Source organism: Salvelinus namaycush, chromosome 18 (assembly GCF_016432855.1).
Source record: "Salvelinus namaycush isolate Seneca chromosome 18, SaNama_1.0, whole genome shotgun sequence".
In the NCBI taxonomy this organism is placed as follows: Eukaryota; Metazoa; Chordata; class Actinopteri; order Salmoniformes; family Salmonidae; genus Salvelinus; species Salvelinus namaycush.
The window spans coordinates 34,179,671-34,196,068 of record NC_052324.1 but is presented as its reverse complement, the minus strand read 5'-3'; the positions used below and the strand labels follow the sequence as shown (position 1 = coordinate 34,196,068).

Below are 16,398 nucleotides of genomic sequence, written 5' to 3'. Positions count from 1 at the left end.
GGAGCGGTGGCTTCTTCCTTGCTGAGCGGCCTTTCAGGTTATGGCGATATAGGACTTGTTTTACTGTGGATATAGATACTTTTGCACCTGTTTCCTCCATTATCTTCACAAGGTCCTTTGCTGTTGTTTTGAGTTTATTTTGCACTTTTCACACCAAAGTAAGTTAATATCTAGGAGACAGAACGCGTCTCCTTCCTGAGCGGTATGACGGCTGCGTGGTCCCATGGTGTTTATACTTGAGTACAATTGTTTTTACAGATGAACATGGTACCTTCAGGCGTTTGGAAACTGCTCCCAATGATGAACCAGACTTGTGGAGGTCTACAATTTTTTTTCTGAGGTCTTGGCTTCTTTTGATTTTCCCGTGATGTCAAGCAAAGAGGCACTGAGTTTGAAGTTAGGCCTTGAAATACATCCACAGGTACACCTTCAATTGACTCAAATGATGTCAATTAGCCTATCAGAAGCTTCTAAAGCCATGACATCATTTTCTGGAATTTTCCAAGCTGTTTAAAGGCACAGTCAACTTAGTGTATGTAAACTTCTGATCCACTGGAATTGTGAATTATAAGTGAAATAATCTGTCTGTAAACAATTGTTGGAAAAATTACTTGTGTCATGCACAAAATAGATGTCCTAACCGACTTGCCAAAACTATAGTTTGTTAACAAGAAATGTGTGGAGTGGTTGAAAAAACGAGTTTCAATGTCCCCAACCTAAGTGTATGTAAACTTCCGACTTCAACTCTATTATTATTATTTATGAACTGTCTCTCCCCACCCACTTCCTCCTTTAATTGTCATCAAATAGTCTAATCAATAACAACTGTCAGATGTCAGATCAAAAGACTAAGGGGAGAATGTTAACACCACAAACGTCTCGTGCCTCTCTCGTCCTGTTTTTGAACATCTAACATCTAATTGTATCTATGTAAGGGAGTGCAATTGGGAAAAGAGCACAAAGTGCGAGCAAAACTAACATGAAAGACAGAACGTTTCCAAAATTCCCAGATTTATCCCATTTAACTAGAGACCGTGATTCCTGGTCTGGAGCTACTGCAGGAGGCCAGGGATCATGATGGTATTTGCTTTGAGCTTGAACTGCTCATATTGTCCCTGTAATTATGGTTTATGGTGCAACGCTTTTGAATGTTGCAATGCAATCCAACATAGGGTACTGTAGCAACGCTCGCTATATGAGTCATATTACACCCAACTATCGGGGTATTGGTGCAATGCCTAGGGTGTTTGCTTCTCTGCCCCACGGGGTTTGCTTCCCTGCCCCTCAGGGTTTGCTTACCTGCCCCACCATTTGCAAGAATACTAACAAATGTATTCCTGCCCAGTCCAAAATTAACCCCTATCGGAGCTACTAGTGTGTGCGGCTTTTCCTTTAAACTAATTGCATTGAACACACACAGTGCTGCTGTTGGCTATACCAACTCTAGCTAGTCTATTACTCCTTCGTGGATTCCTAAAGGTATTGTCATCTTTCATCTTGTACGCATTCCCAGGACTTGTGAATGTTTGAACTCCCTCCAAGACACCCATTTTGCAATAACAGAAAATAGGGGCCATAATCTTTTATCAAAGTGGGTCTCCATATTTCTGCAAGGGGTATGATCTTTGACATAATGTGATCCAGCTTTGGGAAACAAGTGGAAAATGACTGGAGGCTAAACAATTAATGAATGCTTCTTCTGAGTTTTGGTGTAACACACATGGCTATAGTGGGCAGCTACTGAGAGAGCAGGGGGAGAGCAGCACATGTGAGGGTTGGTTTGATCCACAGAATTCTGATTCCGCTCTCTGATGCATCTGTAGTTTTATTGTAGAATGGGAGGTATGTGTTTATTACTCGATCACCCCACTCGCTTTCATTGCTGAAGAAACTACGTCACATCTAACATGATACAGTATGTGTATTAGCTAGTTAAACATACTTTCTTGCTTCAGATGAAAGTAGGCTTCCTGGGACTTTTTTCCAGGCTACTCAGTACGCTCAATGAGGTATAGGCTCCGCACTGTTGGTGCTCTACCGCTCCCCTCCCATAGAGGGCGACAACACGTTCACTCCTTCATAGTGCATCTCAGCCGATATCGGATTTGTTGAAGGAAGTGGCCCTTACAGAAATATGTTGTAATATCCGTTCGATAACATAAAGTAGCTAGCTTGCTAGTAAATATGAAATTGAGGTAGGGTGAGTGAGGCCAAACTAAATAATTCCGTAACAAGTTATTGGAATTGCCAAACCGCCTCAGTTTTTTTTGCGCCTCGCCGAAAAGGTCATAACACAAAAAAAAGCAACAGAGATGACTGAGAATTTCGACCGAGCTCCAGGCGCTGGTAGAGCCCGTATAAAGCCAAGAAGCCCCGGCCTTGCAGATGTAGGAGACGGAGACGGGGACGCCACATCTGGTTTCAACCAGCGTGAGCCTCTTCGGCAACCTCGGACGTCTCCACCTTTGACTGAGAACAACCCAAACAATAGTGAAGCTATCGGCGGAGGTAAGATTTTCTGTCAGATCAACTTTGCATTTACCCATTTGCTTAAGCTAGCTACGTTATGTGTGTTAAAGCTAGGTAACTAGCCCGAACAACTAATGGTACTGGGCTAACATTGTCGCTCCCGAGGTAAAGACAGTTTCAGGTTTGATATTGTACGTGCTTAAAGAAAGTCATATCACAAAGATCACAGATGACAGTGCCCACCAAATCTATGACAATAGAGAATGAATTGTAGGCACCAAAGTGTGTTTGTCAAAATATTATCTGAGAATGTCTCTTCTATTTGCAATAGCAATTTATGATATATGCAGTTGAGGAATATTCCATGTACCAACACTACATGTAGGACGGACATAAGGCATTCCTACATACAGTATTTTTTTTATTTCACCTTTATTCAACAAGGTAAGCCAGTTGAGAACAAATTCTCATTTACAACTGCGACCTGGCCAAGATAAAGCAAAGCAGTGTGACACAAACACCAACACAGTTACACATGGAATAAACAAACGTACAGTCAATAACACAATAGAAAAGTCTATATACACTGTGTGCAAATGAAGTAAGATTAGGGAGGTAAGGCAATAAATAGGCCGTAGTGGCGAAATAATTACAATTTTGCAATTAAACACTGGAGTGATAGATGTGCAGAAGATGAATGTGCAAGTAGAGATACTGGGGTGCAAAGGAGCAACAAAAAAAAAATAACATGGGGATGAGGTAGTTGGATGGGCTATGTACAGGTGCAATGATATGTAAGCTGCTCTGCTAGCTGATGCTTAAAGTTAGTGAGGGAGATATGAATTTTCAGCTTCAGTGATTTTTGCCATTAGTTCCAGTCATTTGCAGCAGAGAACTGGAAGGAAAGGCAGCCAAAGGAGGAATTGGCTTTGGGGGTGACCAGTAAAATATACCTGCTGGAGCGCGTGCTACGGGTGGGTGCTGCAATGGTGACCAGTGAGCTGAGATAAGGCAGGGCTTTACCTCGCAAGGACTTATAGATGACCTGGAGCCAGTGGGTTTGGTGACGAATATGACGCAAGGGCCAGCCAACGAGAGCATACAGGTTGCAGTGGTGGGTATTATATGGGGCTTTGGTGACGAAACGGATGGCACTGTGATAGACTGTATCCAATTTGCTGAGTAGAGTGTTGAAGGCTATTTTGTAAATGACATCGTCAAAGATCGGTAGGATAGTCAGTTTTACGAGGGTATTTTTGGCATCATGAGTGAAGGATGCTTTGTTGCGAAATAGGAAGCCGATTCTAGATGTAATTTTGGATTGGAGATGCTTAATATGAGTCTGGAAGGAGAGTTTACAGTCTAACCAGACACCTAGGTATTTGTAGTTGTCCACATATTCTAAGTCAGAACCGTCCAGAGTAGTGATGCTAGGCAGGCAGGTGTGGGCAGCGATCGGTTGAAGAGCATGCATTTAGTTTTACTTGCATTTAAGAGCAGTTGGAGGCCACAGAAGGAGAGTTGTATGGCATTGAAGCTCGTCTGGAGGTTAGTTAACTTCTTATGGGCAGGTGGGACGATAACGTCCCACCTGGCCAACATCCGGTGAAATTGCAGAGATTGAAATTCAAACTACAGAATTAAAATATTTAACTTGCATAAAATCACAAGTGTAATACATCAAAATAAAGCTTAACTTATTGTTAATCCATCCGCTGTGTCAGATTTCAAAACGGCTTTACGGCGAAAGCACACCATGCGTTTATCTGAGGACAGCGCTGTGCATACAAAGGCATGAAAAACATATTTCAAACAGGCAGGTGCGCCACGAAAGTCAGAAAAAGCGATATAATAAATGCCTTACCTTTGATCTTCTTCAGTTGGCGGTCCCAGATACATCACAAATGGTCCTTTTGTTTGATCATGTTTCTTCTTTATATCCATAAAAACTCAGTTTAGCTGGCGCGCTTCAGTCAATAATCCACCCAGTTTCCCTCCATCAAAATGCATACAAAATGAATCCCAAACGTTACTAATAAACTTTTCCTCACAGACATAATTTTAACAGTTTTAGAAACTTTAGAGTGTTTTCTATCCAAATCTACCAATTATATGCATATCCTAGCTTCTGGGCCTGAGTAACAGGCAGTTTACTTTGGGCACGCTTTTCATCCGGACTTGAAAATACTGCCCCCTACCCAAGAGAGGATAACACAGTGTCCAAAGAAGAGCCAGAAGTATACAGAATGGTGTCGTCTGCGTAGAGAATCACCAGCCGCAAGAGCGACATCATTGATGTATACAGAGAAGAGAGTCGGTCCGAGAATTGAACCCTGTGGCACCCCCATAGAGACTGCCAGAGGTCCGGACAACAGGCCCTCCGATTTGACACACTGAACTCTATCTGAGAAGTAGTTGGTGAACCAGGCGAGGTAGTCATTTGAGAAACCAAGGCTGTTGAGTCTGCCGATAAGAATGTGGTGATTGATAGAGTCGAAAGCCTTGGCCAGGTCAATGAATTCGGCTGCACAGTATTGTCTTTTGTCGATGGCGGTTATGATATCGTTTAGGACCTTGAGCGTGGCTGAGGTGCACCCATGTCCAGCTCAGAAATCAAAATGCATAGCGGAGAAGGTATGGTGGGATTCGAAATTAGAGGTCGACCGATTGATCGGAGTGGCCGATTTAATTAGGGCCTATTCCTAGCTTTCATAACAATCGGAAATCGGTATTTTGGGACACCGATTTAGCCTATTTTTTTTTACACCTTTATTTAACTAGGCAAGTCAGTTTAGAACACATTTATATTTTCAATGACGGCCTAGGAACGGTGGGTTAACTGCCTCGTTCAGGGGCAGTCTGACTGAGCGATGGTAGGCACCAGCAGGCTCGTAAGCATTCATTCAAACAGCACTTTCGTGCGTTTTGCCAGCAGCTCGTCGCTGTGCTTCAAGCATTGCGCTGTTTATGACTTCAAGCCAATCAACTCCTGAGATTAGGCTGGTGTAACCGATGTGAAATGGCTAGCTAGTTAGCGGGGTGCGCGCTAATAGCGTTTCAATCGGTGACGTCACTCGCTCTGAGACTTGGAGTAGTTGTTCCCCTTGCTCTGCAAGAGCCGCGGCATTTGTGGGGCGATGGTTAACGATGCTTCAAGGGTGGCTGTTGTCGATGTGTTCCTGGTTCAAGCCCAGGTAGGGGCGAGGAGAGGGACGGAAGCTATACTGTTACACTGGCAATACTAAAGTGCCTATAAGAACATCCAATAGTCAAAGGTATATGAAATACAAATGGTATAGAGAGAAGTAGTCCTATAATTCCTATAATAACTACAACCTAAAACTTCTTACCTGGGAATATTGAAGACTCATGTTAAAAGGAACCACCAGCTTCCATAGGTTCTCATGTTCTGAGCAAGGAACTTAAACGTTAGCTTTTTTACATGGCACATATTGCACTTCTACTTTCTTCTCCAACACTTTGTTTTTGCATTATTTAAACCAAATTGAACATGTTTCATTATTTATTTGAGGCTAAATTGATTTTATTGATGTGTATTGTATTAAGTTAAAATAAGTGTTAATTCAGTATTGTTGTAATTGTCATTATTACAAATACATTTGAAAAAATCGGCCGATTAATCGGTATCGGCTTTTTTGGTCCTCCAATAATCGGTATCGGCGTTGAAAAATCATAATCGGTCGACCTCTATTCGAAATGTTCGGTGATCTGTTTATTAACTTGGCTTTCGAAGACCTTTTAGAAAGGCAGGGTAGGATAGATATAGGTCTGTAGCAGTTTGGGTCTAGAGTGTCTCCCCCTTTTGAAGAGGGGGATGACCGCGGCAGCTTTCCAATCTTTGGGGATCTCAGACGATACGAAAGAGAGGTTGAACAGGCTAGTAATCGGGGTTGCAACAATTGCGGCGGATAATTTTAGAAAGAGAGGGTCCAGATTTTCTAGCCCAGCTGATTTGTAGGGGTCCAGATTTTGCAGCTCTGACAGAACATCAGCTGTCTGGATTTGGGTGAAGGATAAATGGGGGGGGGCTTGGGCAAGTTGCTGTGGGGGTGCAGAGCTGTTGACAGGGGTAGGGGTAGCCAGGTGGAAGCAAGTTCAGCCGTAGAAAAATGCTTATTGAAATTCTTGATATTTGTAGATTTATCGGTGTTGACAGTGTTTCCTAGCCTCAGTGCAGTGGGTAGCTGGGAGGAGATGGTCTTATTCTCCATGGACTTTAGTGTCCCAGAACTTTTTGGAGTTTGTGCTACAGGATGCAAATTTCTGTTTGAAAAAGCTAGCCTTAGCTTTCCTAACTGCCTGTGTACTTTTGATTCCTAACTTCCTTGAAAAGTTGCATATCGCGGGGGCTATTCGATGCTAATGCAGTACGCCAAAGGATGTTTTTGTGCTGGTCAATGGCAGTCGGGTCTGGAGTGATCGAAGGGCTATATCTGTTCCTGGTTCTACATTTTTTGAATGGGGCATGCTTATTTAAGGTGGTGAGGAAAGCACTTTTTAAAGAATAACCAGGCATCCTCTACTGACGGAATGAGGTCAGTATCTTTCCAGGATACCCGGGCCAGGTCGATTAGAAAGGTCTGCTCGCTGAAGTGTTTTAGGGAGCGTTTGACAGTGATGAGGGGTGGTCATTTGATCCTGGTTGAAAACAGCAGAGGTGTATTTAGAGGACAGGTTGGTCAGGATGATATCTATGAGGGTGCCAGAGTTTATGGATTTGGGGTTGTACCTGGTAGGTTCCATGATAATTTGGGTGAGATTGAGGGCATCTAGTTTAGATTGTAGGATGGCCGGGGTGTTAAGCGTATCCCAGCTTAGGTCACCTAACGGTACAAACTCTGAAGATAAATGAGGGGCAATTAATTCACATATGGTGTCCAGGGCGCAGCTGGGGGCTGAGGGGGGTCTGTAACAAGCGGCAACAGCGAGAGTTATTTCTGGAAAGGTGGATTTGGGCACAGACCTGGATAGCATGACAAAACTCTGCAGGCTGTCTCTGCAGTAGATTGCAACTCCACCCCCTTTGGCAGTTCTGTCTTGGGGGAAAATGTATACACATACATAGAGGCATTTTTCAGCTATGATTTTACCACTCAGAATCCAGAATGGATATGACAATGTGGCAGCACAGGATGTAATACACCCTTACAACAATCTACTTTTTGATCTTTTTGACTTATCTGGTAAACTGCTACTGTGTGTCAAGAAAAGAGCCCCAATTAGGGGTTAGTGTACTCCATTAAAAAATGACTGGTTTAGATTAAAAACTATTGCCCTGTGTCCCCGTTCATAGGGGCATGAGAGACTAGTCAGTGGTAGAATTGAGTTGGCACTTTATTGGCCCAAACACCCACAGACCCACAAGGTTGAGGTTACTCATGGACAGTAATTAGTAATCAATATTTTTTTTGCATTGATGCATTGTGTCTTCTACATGTCCAAGAATAGGATCCAAAGTGTTAGGAAATATTTGTTCCCATAAATACAAAGGAGGATGTCTCTCCTACCTCTGGCACTTTAGTCAGACTGCCAGACTTTGCACCACAGAGCCAATCAGGAGAGAATACATACAGGTCAACGGTGCCAATTGAAAGTCAAGGGGTGTGTCTGTGCCTTTTGGATTACTCTCTCTTTACAGAGAACCCCTGTCGTTCAAGTCAAGAGCTTCCCTTCCCCTTTCAGTCTGCTCTGTGCATGTCTGAAAGTGACAGAGCCAGCAGCCAAGAGTTTTTCACAGTATGTCATAAAGAAATATTACACTTATGAATGTACAATGCTAATATGTATTAGATCCAGTACAATGGAATAACTAAGACCTGAATTCGAATGCAGCGTGTTTCGATTCCTCCTTCTCTTTCTGTCCAGCAGGGTCAACCAAAAACACTGGGCCTGATGGTTCATGCAGATACTGGGGAAGCAATATAGAAATGTATTGATCCCTTAAATGATTTTACTATTAAATGACCCATATCACAACCCTCATACCTCTTCTCACAAATGTACCTAAATCAATTTTGGAAAAAGGATTTTACTCACAAAAGACATAGGAATGTATTTTTCCAGTTAGAAATAGTAGGCCATGCATCAAATAAGTATTTTCATCAGAAAAACGAACTGTCAAATGCAATATTGCATTTTGTAAGTTGTCTGCAGGTGGCTTGTTGTGAATGCCCTCAAATATCAAGTCATTATCAGGTTATGTAAACTGTGTTCTAATACTCAACGTAGAAGGATTTGTCTTAATGTACAGTATATGAAAGTGATGCTATGAAAATGACTCTTTCACGTTATCAAGCTCACTGTGACTGACAAATCACTGCCTATTACTGTGATTAAAAAGAGCATATGAAACATTGTTTTTCATGAGGCCTACCTGTGCGCCTTCCTTTAAGCACCTCTGTTTGAACACCTCTCCTGTCCTTCATCCATACCACATACAGCCAGTTGTGGATCTTTTCAGTGTCCATGTGAAAGATAGTTATTGAGAGGCTGTTAACTTAAAACATTTTTTTTTAATCAACCATGTAAAATGAAGGCCTGCAAAGCTTACAGATTTATGTCTAATAGCATGAGATGAAAGTAGACAAACATCATGGTGTGCGATATGAAGGTAGTCAGTGGACGTTCTGAACCTTGTTTGAGGTCAGTTGGTCACATGACCAAGGAGCTATTGAAATTCTAAATTTTGAAAAATTAATGTAAAATCATATGAGATGAAAATGGACAAACTAAAGCATGTGCAATATAGAAGGGTAGTCAGTGGACATACTGAACCTTGTTTGAAGTCATTAGTTCACATGACCAAGGAGCTATTGAAATCTTAAATGTAGAAAAATATATGAAAAACCATCTGAGAAGAAAATGGACAAACTAAAGGGTGTGCAATGTGTAGGCCCACTCAGTGGACATTCTGAACCTTGTTTGAAGTCAGTAGGTCACATGACCAAGGAGCTATTGAAATTTGAATGTAAAAAAAGTTTGTGCTTTGTTTACGCTCCCTAACTAATTCAACTAGGAATACAAAATGCTGCTCACATTTCCACATGTTTATTAGCTTTCGAAAGCGAATTAATGTCCAAATTGTGAAAATAAGACCTGTGCAATGTTTTGCACAATTTTTCCAACATAACAACACTTATTTGGAGTCTGTGGCTCAAGTGGTTTGAAAGCTATTGAGGTTTGAAAGCGCTAATATCCGTTGAATATCCAACTTGAAACTGTCTTTACCTTGGTGCTAGAGCACCCAAACTGTCGTCGTTTAAAATAAATAGCTAACTAACTAGTTGCACCTGTCACTAAATTTAAAAGTCAGTGACTTAGCTGCTAAATGAAGCTCAAGGACGGCGGCCAAATCACCTCACATGACAAGCTAGGTCCCTGCCACCGAGTGTCTCTGTTACAGGGCAAGCACATTACTTAATGTGCCACCCAGACCTCTATTGCTAGTTACATGTCCTTAAAATAAATGTTAATTTGCTTCCTCAGAAAGCAGAAGCCCAAGCAAACCCCACCAATTCATTCACAACCACAGCACTCCTGCCTCCAAAGTGAAAAGTGTGGACTCTCTGGTGAATACCTCCATTCTGTCAGCCAATGCACCGGAGTTCTACCCTGCTAGCTTCTCCCCCTATGAGGTATGAAAGCAGTGGTCCTGGAAATCCACCCAGGGTGCAGGCTTTTGTTCCAGTCCAGTACTACTAACACACCTGGTTCAACTAGGGTAATCACTAAACCAGCTTATTAAATTAAATCTGGTGTGGTGGTGCTGGGTTGGAACAAAAAGTCTGCACACCCTGTAATAATGGATAATGATAATGGGTTGCCTAGTGTCTTGGTGACTGCACTTTACATTATAAGGACCAAACTAATCAATCACCTCATCCACAACTAATGAGTACCTCTCAGCTGGAGGTACTGGCTGTAGCTACTAGCTGGTTTCTATGTTTTTCACCTATCTTCTATTACCAGTGTTCTCCATTTTAAAGGAATCAGTTTCAGAGGATGGCAGTGATGGCTATTATACTGAGATGACATTGGCTGAATTGGTTGAGGAGTTTCTCAGCTACCTAAACTCCTCGCCGGGGTCCTTTGAGATGGACATTGAGCACATGGTAAACATGCTGAACAGCTGGGTCACTACTGAGGAGACGCTGCAAGAACTGGTGGAACTCATCTACACACAAGTATGTGTATCAACACACACACACGGTTCGGTCATCTACGTGCTTATTCATTTTATAGCGATGTCTATACTTTAGTTTACTGAATTTTGTTTTGGTGTCGTTTAAAAAAAAGTGTTCTGTTCATTTTGTTTATTTTTGCAGTCTACTGCTATCCCCAATTTCTCGTACACGGGGGCAAGGCTCTGTAACTTCCTGTCTCATAACCTCCTACTCAGCCCAGCAAGTGGAAACTTTCGTCAGCTTTTACTAAAACGGTGAGCATTGTTAGTATAATTTCATCACCATCTTAATCCTGATGCTTCACCACAAGAAACACTTGTAGCCATTTATACAGAAACCCTCTCTCTTGCTCTGTATCTGGGTGCTGTAGGTGTCGGACAGAGTATGAACAGAGGGACGTAGCGGTGCGGGGAGACCAGGAGACACAGAAGAAGTTCCAGGCCTATGTGCTCTTTCTGGGGGAGCTCTATCTCAGACTGGAGGTGAGCAGGAGCACCTTTGTCCTGTCCCAGGCTTTTGGGGCTATTTATGTGTCTGTTGAATTGAGCTGAATTTAATTTGGTAGAAACATATACAGCAAAATGTACATTGTATTCCAGAACAAAAGCACTTAAAAGTATTCCTTAAAACACTTATTTCCCAAGTGACACTCGATTTTAAAAACTATTTCCATTTCAGCCCCTCACAACTTTGACACTTGCCTCCCATAACCCAACCTCCTTCCATAACCCCTCCCCTAGATCCATTTTGAGTTGATAATAAACCCTAGAGAATGACAGAACCTGACCTCTTGGTTGTCTCAGGTAAGGAGTGCAAAGGGGCCTCCGTCCCGAGCTGAGATCCTGCTAATCGCCCTGAGGGAGCTGATGAATGCCCTCTTCTCGAACCCAGTGGATGGAAACCTCATATGTGCTGTCAAACTGCTTAAGGTGATTTCGCAAGTTTTCTGATCTCAAGGTTCCACGTCATCTGTGGTACAGTTATTTACTGTGTTTCAAGAGAAATCTGCAGGCCATCATCCCGAGTGAATGGAAAAGATTGTATTGTATTACAATGTAATAATGTTTATTGTTAAGTTTGTTATAATGCGGAAGACAAATTCCCCTTTGTTACATTGAAGTTTATCTATGATGCCTTCTGTAGTTGACAGGCTCGGTTCTGGAAGATGCGTGGAAAGAGAAAGGGAAGTCTGACATGGACCAGCTAGTCCAGAGGATTGAGAACATCGTACTGGACACCCAGTGCAGCAGGTGTGCATGTGAGATGAATAAAGAGACTGTTTAGTAGAAACACTCTGTCAAAACTACCTCTGCCACATTTAGAATTAAAATGAATGCTTCTTAGATTGGATTAGATAAAAGCTGGTTGTATGAATGAATGATTGACTGTCTGTTGTTTGAAGGAGATGTTATTGATGATGAGTGAGTGATTGGTCCAATGAATATAGGACTGTCTGTGTGTCCATCAGAGATGTGAAGCAGATGTTATTGCGGCTGGTGGAGCTGAGGTCTAGTAACTGGGGCAGAGTCCATGCTGCTGCTGCTTCCGACGCTACACCTGACAATGACCCCAACTACTTTATGGTGAGGAGTTGGGGCTAGAAAACAACACTACTCCCTCCATCTATCTTCTAAACTTCTCAAGTTTCAAGCCAGCTCCCAGCTTTAACCCGTGTTCCAAAAGGAATTGGCACCGATCTACCATTTTGGGAAACTGGTTTAGATGTTCAAATTTTAATTTCATGCCTACTAACCTTTTCACTGCTGTTCTTTGTGTCTTTGTGCGTTTCTCCTCCCAGAATGAGCCTACGTTCTACACTGCAGACGGCACTCCCTTCACAGCAGCCGACCCTGGTGAGTATATCGACATTATTCATCAAGGTAAAACCCTGCAAAAGCTTTGCATTGTCACTAAATGTATGTTTTTGTGTTAGAATATTCCGAAAAATACCAGGAGATCCTGGATCGGGAAGACGACTGTTTCCCAGAGGACTGTGAAGAGAATGGAAATGAATCGTGAGTATAGCTAAATGACAAATGTACATGTGTTAATTGTCTATACAGTGATTAGTTGTGGTCATGATCTTTGCTCTTTCAGTGGACTTGTTTGGTTTCTTGTGAGTCATTATGATACTGAATCCGTAAAATATATGTATCTGTGGATCTAGAATATTCCTCTGTATTTCTAGAATGCTATTGTGTAGTTCTAGAATATCTCTCTGTAGTCCTAGAATTTTGATTTTTTTGTGGGAGCCAGTCAAACACACCAAATAGGTCAGACAATCCAGTGCCGTAGTTACTAATACACTGTAGGATTGGTCTTGTGACCTTTTACCCTCGCCCATATCATTGGTCTTGTGACCTGAGAGCAGCGTGAGGTTGTTCACTTGTGGGGCCAGTGTGGGTCAGTGTGATTGTCTTGCCCACAATGCAACAGGGGAAGCCAGAGCCTCTGATTCAGACTAGTCAGCAGATGGACCAGAAAGGGGGCTTAGCTGACCCCTGTCTACCCCTCACTCAACTCAAATCAAATGTTATTTGTCACATGCGCTGAATACAACAGGTGTAGACCTTACTGTGACGTTCTTACTTTCAAGCCCTTAGCCCTTAACCAACAATGCAGTTCAAGAAATAGTGTTAAGAAAATATTTACTAAATAAACTAAAGTAAAAAGTAACACAATAAAATAACCATAACGAGGATATATACAGGGGTACCGGTACTGAGTCAATGTGCGAGGGTACAGGTTAGTCCAGGTCATTTGTACATGTAGGTAGGGGTAAAGTGACTATGCATAGATAATTAACAGTGAGTGGCAGCAGTGTAAAAAGAAAGGGGGGTCAATGTAAATAGTACGGGTGGCCATTTTATTAATTGTTCAGCATTCTTATTCTTCAGGCGTCTTATGGATTGAGGGTAGAAGCTGTTAAGGAGCCTTTTGGACCTAGACTTGGCACTCTGGTACTGCTTGCCGTGCGGTAGCAGAGAGAACAGTCTATGACTTGGGTTACTCGAGTCTTTGACAATTATTTGGGCTTTCCACTGTTTGTGTTTGTGTCTTTTCCTTTGAAGGACTGTGACTTTGATCTTTAGTTGTACACTGAAACAAACCTGTATATAACCTTCATGAATTTGCCTGCACCTTGTTCAGTTCTTAATGAATATACATTGTTTTGTGTTCCAGGTCGTTCAATGACGAGGATGAGATGGACCCTGAGATCGAGGAAGCTTTTGAGAAGTTCTGCCTAGAGTCAGAGAGGAGACGACGATGAGAGTGCTGCGACAGACTGAACTGGCACATACCTTTCGTGTTCGACATGCTGGAATGTTTGCGACTGGAAAAAATCTAAGAACTAGCGATGTTTTTTGATCTTTTTTTAAAAACAATACAGTTTGCTCTTCCTGGCAGTTCACTTACAGATTTTCTTCTGGCTGGGATTTGTGTTGGTTGGAAGATAGGGGACAATCAACTACATCAATAATCTGCTGAGTTATACCGACTGTTCTGAGTTTGGATTTTTTGGGGGGTGGGCGGAGTTCCTTCTCTGCTTTTGATTCTTTCAGACACACTTATTTCCCTTGGTCTTCGTCTTAACGCCACAGGGAAAATGTGTGCTGTGGATTTGAAACACTGTTTACACAGCCACCCTAAAAACCCAACTCTAGATATAGAAAGAAAATATTTTTTTCCTGCCTGTCCACACTCAGTGACCCATATCATATTTGCACATTCACATTGATGTAGCCTCTGAAGAAGCACACAGATGCAATGCTCATTTCCTGTTACTTTCCATTTTTGGGTGGTTGTCCTGATAACTGCAGGCAATTGGCAAAAAACCCCACTTCAGAGCAAATCGGATCTGAGCATCCAGATTGAGGTAACATAGATAATCCAGATTTACATTTACATTTAAGTCATTTAGCAGACGCTCTTATCCAGAGCGACTTACAAATTGGTGCATTCACCTTATGATATCCAGTGGAACAACCACTTTACAATAGTGCATCTAACTCTTTTAAGGGGGGGGGGGGTTAGAAGGATTACTTTATCCTATCCTAGGTATTCCTTAAAGAGGTGGGGTTTCAGGTGTCTCCGGAAGGTGGTGATAAAAATGAGGAGCGCTTCACGGATTTGCGTGATACACGGATTTGCCTGATACCAATCCAGATGGTATCAGGATTGAGGTGCACATATGGATGTGGTATTAATCTGAAGTCGAAAGATCAGATTCCATGGGGTTTTGTGCTGTTTACACATTAGGGGAAATAGCAGATGGGTATCAGATGTGCAAGTAATTGACAATCTGAATGGGCTGCCTATGTAAACGTATCTCAACAGCAGAGTAGCAAACTAACTGTATAATCAACGACAGAACATAGGGTTCAGCTCCAGGAATACTGCAAGGGCTTATTCAGTTGGAGGCGACACTCAGACTTGCAGATACAAATGTGATGTATAGAACGGACACTGCACTGCATCGGATGTTGCTACAGGGTACAACAGGGTAAATAAATACAGTATTCAAGAGAATTGTATGTTCTCTATAGTACATCTCAGCTTTCAGTGTTCTGAATGTTGCACTACTGAACTCCAGGGCCATTTTGTTAATTATACATCTGTGAGGAGTTGGCCATTTATTTCAGTTTGATGGTCAACCACCCATTATCAGTCTATGCATTTTAAGGTGGTGGATTTGTACAACTAACAAAGGAGCTTAAAGTACTGAATACCGGCAAGTGGCAGCAAACTGGCCATAAAAGACAACTCAAAAGCTATTTCAACTTTAGGGGTGTTTTTGTTCTTCCTTTTACAGGATCAAAGTAGCGTTTTTAGAATGAAGTTATTTCACTGAGTTGTTGAGTAGTACAGTTCTGTCTCTTGCTGGGAAGTGGGAACGGGGCCATTTTGAATTCAATTTGTCTGTTGAACAAGGCTTTAACACCTTTGCAGTCGGCAGTTTGGAACTGATTAAGAGACCACTGCAACAGAAATCTCTCAGGATGGATTCCACAATATATTCTTAGTTTTTTATCAATTGATGAACCCCATACAAAGGAATGTTTGTTTTATAGTTTGTAAATAATATTCATAGTATTGTTTGTCTGCAGTAAATTCTTCATAATATGAATATTTCACACACTAGTCTAGCTAGACATTCATCATATTGGCGACAGATGTTCATGCGAATATTCTAAAATCCGCATTAAAACAATATGCACATTTTCCCACTAGTGTTTTCCGCAAACAGACTTGTTGCTGATAAAAGTCAGTGCGCGATGACATGTACACAAAATGTACTTTTTTGCTGAAATTTTCAAGTACCAAATAAAATCTAAAGTTCAATATGTTTCTTCACATTTTCAACTCTACCGATAGTTTTGTCACAAATACTGTTGTGTTAAATAGCAGTTGTGCCTACTCTGGCCTTGGCATGTGCGCTCTAGCCAACTGCTCGCTGATACAGTGCTGGTAGGCTAGTCTACATGATGACATTATTATGGATTAGAGCAAGAATATTTGTATTTGTCAAACGGCATTCAAGCATCGATCATCATGTGACCAGAATAAGACCCTCGATATTTATTGTAAAGGAGCATCAAGATCGCCGTGCACTTTCACCACCCAGTGAAGTGCATAACTTACAGATGGACTTTTATTTTGTGTGTCTAGCAGTGTGTGGCTTATTTCAATATACGTGTTACCTGAAAAGCTCAGTAGGTGGCGC

General features: G+C 41.9%; 1 protein-coding gene across 2 annotated transcripts; it reads left to right on the top strand.

Annotated features, from left to right (window-relative positions):
- Window positions 1-2,157: 2,157 nt before the first annotated feature.
- Window positions 2,158-14,664, top strand: LOC120062792 (polyadenylate-binding protein-interacting protein 1-like). Of its 2 annotated transcripts, none has more exons than XM_039012865.1 (11): window positions 2,158-2,508; window positions 9,976-10,124; window positions 10,476-10,673; window positions 10,815-10,927; window positions 11,044-11,155; window positions 11,477-11,602; window positions 11,817-11,923; window positions 12,142-12,256; window positions 12,472-12,526; window positions 12,607-12,688; window positions 13,857-14,664. In XM_039012865.1, exons 1-11 carry the CDS (start codon window positions 2,313-2,315, stop codon window positions 13,942-13,944), a joined length of 1,341 nt encoding a protein of 446 aa, XP_038868793.1. In that variant the 5' UTR covers window positions 2,158-2,312; the 3' UTR covers window positions 13,945-14,664. The 2 variants fall into 2 exon arrangements, with proteins under 2 accessions (XP_038868793.1, XP_038868792.1); XM_039012864.1 differs by having other exon boundaries at window positions 12,121-12,256.
- The last annotated feature ends 1,734 nt before the right edge of the window (window positions 14,665-16,398 follow it).

Bases quoted from the DNA above. Each gene is read 5' to 3' on its own strand.
- LOC120062792 (XM_039012864.1), top strand. From the start codon at position 2,313: ATGACTGAGAATTTCGACCGAGCTCCAGGCGCTGGTAGAGCCCGTATA. The intron at 2,509-9,975 runs GTAAGATTTTCT...TTGCTTCCTCAG, and splicing joins TAGTGAAGCTATCGGCGGAG to AAAGCAGAAGCCCAAGCAAA. The intron at 12,527-12,606 runs GTGAGTATATCG...TTTTTGTGTTAG, and splicing joins CTTCACAGCAGCCGACCCTG to AATATTCCGAAAAATACCAG.